General features: G+C 50.7%; 1 protein-coding gene across 1 annotated transcript in view; it reads left to right on the forward strand.

Moving 5' to 3' along the window:
• EEPD1 (endonuclease/exonuclease/phosphatase family domain containing 1) overlaps positions 1–7,121 on the forward strand; it is a 115,049-nt gene extending 107,928 nt beyond the window's left edge. The window contains exons 6-8 of the mRNA XM_061197916.1: positions 119–257; positions 4,512–4,706; positions 6,431–7,121. Coding sequence (XP_061053899.1) covers positions 119–257; positions 4,512–4,706; positions 6,431–6,630 — 534 coding nt within the window. The 3' untranslated portion in view covers positions 6,631–7,121. The remainder of the gene's footprint in view (positions 1–118; positions 258–4,511; positions 4,707–6,430) is intronic.
• The last annotated feature ends 1,522 nt before the right edge of the window (positions 7,122–8,643 follow it).

Consider the following 8,643-nt stretch of genomic DNA (forward strand, 5'->3'; position numbering starts at 1 on the left):
TTGTGTGCGTTTCCCATTGTCAGTGTTGTGCAGGAAGCTATTCATGGGGCGGAGGTAACAGGTACAGGCAGTAAGAACATCTTCACCTGTCCCTGATGCTTTGTTTCCTGTTGCCCAGGTGGGAAGTCATGACTTGACCCTGGTGAACCTTCACCTGGCAGCCCTGACCCTCCCAGGGGGTGAGAACCCAAGCAAGAGTCACAGTGACAGCCACTGCTGGGCTAGCTTCGTGCAGACCTTGCAGGAAACCCTGAAAGGTAGGAAACTGTCTTTCTCTGCGGCTGGGCCAGCAGCCCCCACTTCTGCAGGGCAGGCGGGGGTCACCTCTTCGGAGCATCTCTCCCCTCCCTTAGGCTGGCCGTCCTGTGGGCGGCGATGCATACTGAGTAATGCATGGGAAACCACCACACCGCCTGCATCCTGGGGAGCCCGGCTGCCCCGTGCATGCTGACAGCTTTGTCTCTGTGGGTCTAGCGTGCGGGTTCCACGGTGTTGGCTTTGTGGCTCTTCAGCCTGTCTTTGTTGGAAAGGATTAGGGGGGAAAAAACTAAGTGATGATACCCTCCCCCGTGACACCCATCGTGGGCTCCGCTGCCCCGGGTGTGCCCCCGTGGTGGTCCTTCCTGCAGATCTGCACCTGCTCTTCTTGTGAAAGACAGTGGGTGACAAGGGGAGCAGGAAAGTCCTGACGAGCCGGAAGTTGAATTTTTCTCCCTGGTGGGATGCCGACCTTGTTCAAGGAGCCCTGAAGCTGACAGAAAAGCTGTATTTTAATCTTAGCTCTTTCAGCTGTAGGACAGCTGTAGGACATCCGGCAAGTCACCACCCTTCAAGCCCCATCTGATGGGGGCTGGCAGTGCTAACCTCACAGGGTGCCCAGGGGCATGGTAACCGTCTGAGGGAGGACCCAGCACATAGCAGGGGCTCAGCGGACATGCGGACATGCGTTGACTCACAAAAATGCCAGAGGGATTAAGAGAACATTGAAAGGAACAGAACTTCAGAAAAAGTTGGGGCACTCTGCTTTCCAGGCTCCTGCCCCCAGTAACACAGAAGGTTTTCTGTGCGCGGTTTACCAGAAGGAAAAGTTGACACGGCTGTAAAGACTGGGATGTGCTCCGTTTGGCTTGGCTTTTCAGAGCACTGAGTTTCTCCAGGTGAGGGTTCATAGCCGGAGGCCTGCAGTTCTCTCCCATATTCTAGAGTCTTCACCAATATTTCCTCGCTCGCTAAGCCTTGTTTTCCCTTGTTGAACTGGCACCCCCCCAAAAGGTGATTTATGAAGATTTGGCTACAAAAATAACTCAGTCAAACTACACATTTACAGTTTGAAAAGATTTTTATCATGGTAAAATATACGTAACATGAAATTTACCATCTTAACCGTTTTTAAGTGTATGAGTCAGTGGTATTAAGTGCCTTGACATTGTTTTATAACCATCACCACCATCCATCTGTAGAACTTTTTTATCTCCCCAAACTGAAACTCTGTACCCATTAAACACGAACTCCCCATTCTCCCTTTCCTCCCAGACCCTGACAGCCACCCTTCTACCTTCTGTTTTCTATGAACCTGACCGCTCTAGGTATCTCATGTCAGTGGAATCTTAAAATATTTGTCCTTTTATGGCTGGTTTATTTCACTGACATTATGTCTTCATGGCTTGTAGCATATGTCAGAATTCTTTTCAGGGCCAAAGACTATTCCATTCATCGGTCAGTGGACACTTGGGCTCTTTCCATCTTTTGGCTGTTGTAAATAATGCTGTTATGAACACTGATAGGCAGCTTACATCTCGAACCAGGATGTGCTGTGACCAGCGTTCTCCTTAAATTATGAGTCTTTGGGCTAAAAAAAAAGTCAGAAAGATGTTTAAGTTGAGATACTTCATCCAAGGAGCAGCTATGTGGGAAATTGTTCACCTACAGCTACTTTCTAACCTATTAAAAAGGATGACTTGATAGCTTTTAAATCTGTGGACATTTCTATTGTTCTTGATCTCAAGCTTTTCCTTTTCTTTACACGGAAGCAGAAAGGAAAGATGCCAGTTCCTAACTTCTCTGATAACCTTAGGCCCTCACTGTTTTTTCTGATATCCGGGCAGGGATCACGTTTTTGTCAGAAAACCTGGGCAGGGTATTGTTCCAAGTTGCCAGGGGACTGTTGACCCACAGCCTGGCTAGGCCTCGACATGTCCATGTAAGGACAGTGACTCATGTCCCCGTGTCCCCCTGCTTGTAGCTAACATCCAGTTTGCTGTTAACTAGTGACATGGCAGAGCCGAGGATTCAGGAAGTGCTGCAGCCTGCCCAAGGGGCAACAAGGGTAAATCGATGAGCAGAGGTGGCTCAGCTGAAACAGAGACTAAGCCTTTATTCCACAGGCTTCTTTCTATCAGAGTAAGCAGAGCCGATTTGATTAGCAAACTCTGGGCCTTTCTGCCTTTGTCTGGAATGTGCACTCAGGTTGAAGTCAGCAGGGGCTGGGGGTTGGAGTGCCCACCCTCGGATGGAATTTTCTTCTTTCAGACCCCACGGGGCCTGTTCTGTGAACTCAGCAAGAGTGAAACAGGGCAAAGTCATGCTTGACATCTGGGTAGGACCTTCTTCCACTGAGGACTGGCTCCTGCTATTGTCGCTGGCATTTTGTAAATCTAGGGTCTCTGAGGAAGTCAGCCCCAGGCATTCTCCCTTCACTCCTGGAAACTAAGAGAATGACTCAAGAGCCCACCCTGGCGCACAGCTCCCTGGGAGAGATCAGGCGCCTGCACATCTGTGGATTCTTAGAGGCAAGCACTGTCTCGATGTCATTATCAAACCGCTTTAACCAAAAGAAGGTGAGTTGTAAGAAACTGGACCTGCCAGTTCAAAAAGAGCCGTTATTTTCATTCCTGAAGTTACACAGAGCTGGGTTTATTGACCCAGGACACCAGCATCTCTCCTGGTTTCAGAATTGTCTTTTTTTGGCCCGAATTTTTCAGGTCTGCATCCCAATGAAAACCTCTCTCATTATATGGGGGACCTTCTGCCTCAGTCTTTCCTAACTTCAGTTTTCCTTGATATTCAATAAAGGTAGCATCTTTCTCTTCGTTCCTTTTCAAAAATACAGTGCACCTTAATTCTGCGGTTTTCTTCGTGCTTCGTTCACCATTTCCCTCCTGCGTGTTGATCGCTCGTCTGCCCGGCAGCAGGCTCTGTTCCAGATGTGTGGGGCTTTTCCATCCTAGCTCTTTGTAAAGAGCCCTGGATTTGAGGGCTAGCTCGGTGACTTTGGGCAAGCCCTTCCACCTCTCAGAGCCTCAGCTTCTTACCTGCAAGAGGGCCCGGCACACGGTGAGGGCTCAGTGGAGGGTCATTAACACTGGCCACGTATGAGTTGTTACTTGTATTATTCTCAAGTTGGCTTTCCTATTGGAAGTTGGCACTGATTTCTCAAGACAGCTTGGTTGGGCTCGCCCTGCTTTGGGTGCCAAGGTTGTTACGATCTAGCTTGAGGGGTACAGTTACCTCTCTGTTGGTCACACAATGGCAGCAGGAAGCCCTTGCTCCCGTCCTCTGCTGTCCGTCACGCCCCCTGGAGGAGGGCGTCATGTGCGGTGCGCGAGTGCCCTCTGCTGGTGGCTTGTGTTGTTTCACTTTAGATTTCTTTAGCCATTGTTATTGCAACATATTCGTGTCCAGGAAAATTTTGCTGAGTGTCTCGGATGCATTTTGCCCTAGTTTATTAATTGCTTTGCTTAAAGCTTTCCTTACAAGGTGCAACAGAAACGCCACTCCCTGTGATAACGTGGCTCCCCGGAAGGGAATCTCGAGACAGGAAGTGACGGGAATCCCAGGGAATCCCACTGTCCTTTCTGAGTGTCTCCTCACTTTGGAAAATACTTCATAACTATCCCACTTACTCTAGTAAATCAAACTATGAGAGAAATGTTGAAAATACTTAAAGAGAAAAGCTTTCCACTTTGGCCCTGTGTTAGTGTGCTAGGGCTGCCCTAACAAAATACCACAGGCTGGGTGGCTTAAACAACAGACGTTTATTTTTGCACAGTTCTGGAGGCTGGAAAGTCCATGATCAAGCTGCTGGCAGGGTTGGTTTCTCCTGAGGCTTCACCTTGGCTTGTAGATGGCCGTCCTCTCCCTCTCCCTGTGTCTTCACCCGGTCTTCCCTCTGTGCTCAATAAATGTTTGTTGAGCCTTTGTTAAATATCTGGGCAAGACCCTCAGGGCTTTTTGTGCTATGAGACTTGGAACCCATGATCCGGAACAGAGGTGATCTCTCTTATCACATTGCCCCCCATTTCCAAATGTGTCACTAACCTACTCCTAAAGTTTTGGGGGGTTTTTTTTGCACAAGGAATTTGGAAAAATTGGGAGAATAAGAACCGTGCCACAGTCCTAACCCTGGAGAGTCAATTCAGAGAGTCACGATCCTACTTAAATGAGTTGTGGTCAGTGTTGTGTTGACTTCCCACCACCTCTTACATTCCTGAATTTCTTTCTTCCACTTCCAGGCGAAAAAGAGGTGATAGTTTTAGGAGATTTCGGCCAGGGACCAGACAGCAGTGACTATGATATCTTGAGGAAAGAAAAATTCCACCACCTGGTCCCCGCACACACCTTTACCAACATCAGCACCAAGAATCCTCAAGGCTCGAAGACTCTGGACAACATCTGGATCAGTAAAAGCTTAAAGAAGGTTTTCACAGGTAAAGCACAAGTGCTGTTCAGAGACAGAGTAAGGATCGCCTGTCTGAGCTGACAGTTCTGGATTGTTTGGTTTCAGCAAGAGTCAGGAGTGACCTTCCCTCCTCTGGGGGCATTTATCAGGCTATTGCTTAGGTGGCTGTGTAATTATCGTTCAAACAGAGCCACTTTTAAGAGTGAAGGGGGTGTGAAAAATAATAAAAGGCGTTCACTGATCTGCAGCAGGGCCAGAGCAAGTGTGTCTTGGGCAAACCTGGTTCCAGACTGGCAGCATCCCCCAATTCCAAGATGAGCTGATACCTTAGGCTAATTTTAAGGACACTGAGTCCTTCAGCAAACACTCCTCAAGCCCTGTCACATTCAGGCGCTGTGTTGCGGCCTGAGGTTTACCGACAGGCTGTCAGTGCCCTGAGGAGCGGCAGCTGGAGGTGAGCTGACATGTCACCTGGCATCACGCTAGGATGGAAAAGTTCTTTAGACAGGACTCCACCAGGACCAGGGTGTGGTGGGTAATCTCAGCACTGAAAAGCACTCCCCCCCAAACCAGTCACTTGCTGAACAGACTTTGGGTCATGAAACAGTCATAAACAGAAATATAGAAGCAGCAGGTCTTTCGGTGAAGGGCAAGAGCGGTTGTTCTCAGTTCTACCTGGAAGCTTTACTAAGCACCAATGGATGCAGGTTATACTTCAGTGAGACATTAAAAAAGTTTTTAGGTACCAACGCTGAGGTCCCACTGTGAGACCCCAACGTGCAGCCAAGACTTAGATCCTCAGGACTAGAATTTCCTGTTGGACTGTGTCATGGGAGAATCCAAAGGACGAAGAAAGTGGGTCTCAGAGGGAGTGATGGCCATCAAACTAGGCAAGGTGCAATTTGCAGAAACGCACTGCTGGCCAGACCAAGGCCAGTGGCAGGGTGCCATGGGGCCTGGTGGGAGGGCAGTGCTGTCACCAAGGGAGCTGGAGCGCCCGAGAGCACGGGGCCGGGAGGAAGGTAGAGATCGTCTCATCTACCCCCTGCTCTTAAGTTGTAGAAACCGAGGTGCAGGGAGGAGTTGCCACCATCATGGAGCTGTCACCTGGGCAGGCACAGCTCACACCAGAGCCCAGGCCTGGGTGCACCTAATTATCCGCCACGGTTCTCACTGAGGGCCATGCCAGTGCTTCTAATTGCTCTGTCCTTGCTTTCGTGACTATTTCATTGTTTCTTAAACGTACCTCCTGCTTCATATATTTCTAAATCTTGACTTTAAAGATACCTTTACTTTCTCATAAACTTCTGTAACTTTCTCTTCTTTGCTCTTTTTGTAGAACTTCCTCCCCACGCCCCTGCCCCCCTGCCCCAGTGTCTTTGCTTTGTGAAATAGGACCTTCACTTCGCTTTAGACATCTTTGCAGGGCATGTGTCCCTGTGTCAAACACTTAGCCTTGCTGGGCAGATTAGAAGTGGTGCATGGTGAGGCGGGGGCCACCACACGTAGGCCGACGGGTGTGTGACTGGGCAGGAGGCCTGGACCCAGGGTAGTTTCAGGGCCTACATGGTAAACCCTCACTTGTCCGGCACATCCAATGGGCTGAAACAGCTCGTTTGCACAGACAAGCCGGCTGACTTGAGGGGTCTTGTCAGGCTTGCAGACATACAGCATTGGCCTCCAGCCGCCAGCCTGTGACCTCTACCGTGTCCCCCATCCTGATTTCTGGGTCTGTCTTCCCTCTGCCTCCAGGCCACTGGGCTGTAGTGAGAGAAGGCCTCACGAACCCTTGGATTCCAGATAACTGGTCCTGGGGCGGAGTGGCTTCTGAACACTGCCCTGTGCTCGCCGAGCTTTACACGGAGAAGGACTGGAGCAGGAAGGAAGGCCCTCGGAACGGCAACGGGGTCACCCTGGAGCGAAGTGAAGCCAACACTAAGCACGAGCGATGATGACAGCAAATCAGTTTTCCACCCCCTGACCCCGGACGCGACGAGTTCGCCCTTCCTGGTGAAGATGCAGAGCCCGAACTGCCTGCCCTTTCGTCCTCGTCCTGACAGCGCCAGCGCCCGGGCCTTGACCCGCCTGCCTTCCTTGCAGATGCTTTTGGACTCTCATGGGGGAGGGAGCATGGCGGGCCCTCAAGGTGCTGGATGGTCAAATCAGAAGCCCAGTGGAGAACTGGAAAGCCTCTGATCTGGGGATGCTGCCAACCTCAGCCACTGCCCTGGGCTGGCCACCCCGCTGCCTGGACCTCAGCTCGAAGGGCACAGCAGTGGAGGCTGAAGGCAGAGAGGGCGACCTGCCCGGGCGACGCCAGGAGCTCCCGTTTCTGACCACCAGTCCGCGATGTGCTGGCTGCAAATTCCATAAAGCTTTTAACTTGAGCACTCTCCTCAAATGTTTTGAGTGATGATTTTTAGTTTTGTTTTGAAAAAATAAACAGAGATGAACCTGCCTGGCCTCAGCGAGAGCCTGGGGGTGGGTCTCCTGCTGTGTGTGTTTTGTGCCCCCTTCTGATGCCTCTGGGGGGGCTGTGGCCTGCAGGGCCCTGAACATGATGAACCCCGGGAGCTCCTTTTACATCCCCGCCTTGAGATAATGCAGACGCACCCGTCACACCCTCATTGACCCCCCGAGACCTCTGTAAAATCTTTAGATCGTCTCCTCCCTCCCATCCCATGCTTCATCCTCTGAGCCCTTTGCCAGACCGTCTGTTACTTTGAAGGACCATTTGTGCCTGCAGACACTGTGGGTTCCCTTGTGCTGGACGAGCATTCCATCGGAACAAACTCCTTTCCTCCTTCCCCACCCGCTCCGGGTCCCCAGCCTAGTCATTCTCTACCCAGAGCCTCCCTCTGCTGATCCCAAGGAATAGCTGTTGATTCTGGATCCACAGGAAGCTAAGCCCCGGAGTGTCAAGGGAAGGAGGGTCCTTCTTTGTGAGGCGTGTTGGGGGCGGGGGGGGGAAGCGTGGGTTAACTGCCACCAGGCACGCTTTTCCTTTCCCAGGTTGGGTTCTCGCTTAGGTCCCCGTGAGACCAGGATTGTAATGCCCATTTCACAGCCGAAGAAACTGAGGCTTAGAGAACTTCACCTCCTGAAGGTCACACAAGCAGTAAGTAAATAGACGGGATCCACACTCAGTCCAAAGCCCATGCACACATGTCAACCCTGTGCTGCCGACACTGACGTGTGAGAGTGTTAACACTGACAGTGAACGTGTGGACCATCGTCACCACCAGTGGGAACCCCGTGGCTTGTTGGGCCCAGGGCCGGATGGGCAAAGGGGCCCGTTGTCCATCAGAGGCCACCTTTGGGGCCACCTGGCTCCAAGGAGCATCACTGGTCATGAGCACGGGAAGGAAACCCCTTTCTGGGGGCTCTGCAGGTACCCGGGCATCAGCCATGCCCACTCCCAGGGGTGTCTGTTCAGTGGGAGGGTGAGCGGCGCCCGGAGGCCCGGAACCTGTGCCGGCTGAGCCTTGGCCGAAAGCAGCCGAGTTACAATGAAGAGTCGTGACGGGTAGGAAAGGGTGCTCCCCAGCTGAGCTGACCTTTTTTGGTGCTTCATCTAAAGTTAAAAGCTCTTAAATGATACATTAAACAAGATGGACTTAATTGATATTTATAGGACATTCCACCCAAAAACAACAGAATACACATTTTTCTCAAGTGCTCATGGGACATTCTCCAGGATAGATCATATCTTGGGTCACAAATCAAGCCTTGGTAAATTTAAGAAAATTGAAATCGTATCAAGTATCTTTTCTGACCACAACGCTATGAGACTAGATATCAATTACAGGAAAAGATCTGTAAAAAATACAAACACATGGAGGCTACACAATACACTACTTAATAACGAAGTGATCACTGAAGAAATCAAAGGGGAAATCAAAAAATACCTAGAAACAAATGACAATGGAGACACGACGATCCAAAACCTATGGGATGCAGCAAAA

Source organism: Eubalaena glacialis, chromosome 8 (assembly GCF_028564815.1).
Source record: "Eubalaena glacialis isolate mEubGla1 chromosome 8, mEubGla1.1.hap2.+ XY, whole genome shotgun sequence".
NCBI lineage: Eukaryota > Metazoa > Chordata > Mammalia > Artiodactyla > Balaenidae > Eubalaena > Eubalaena glacialis.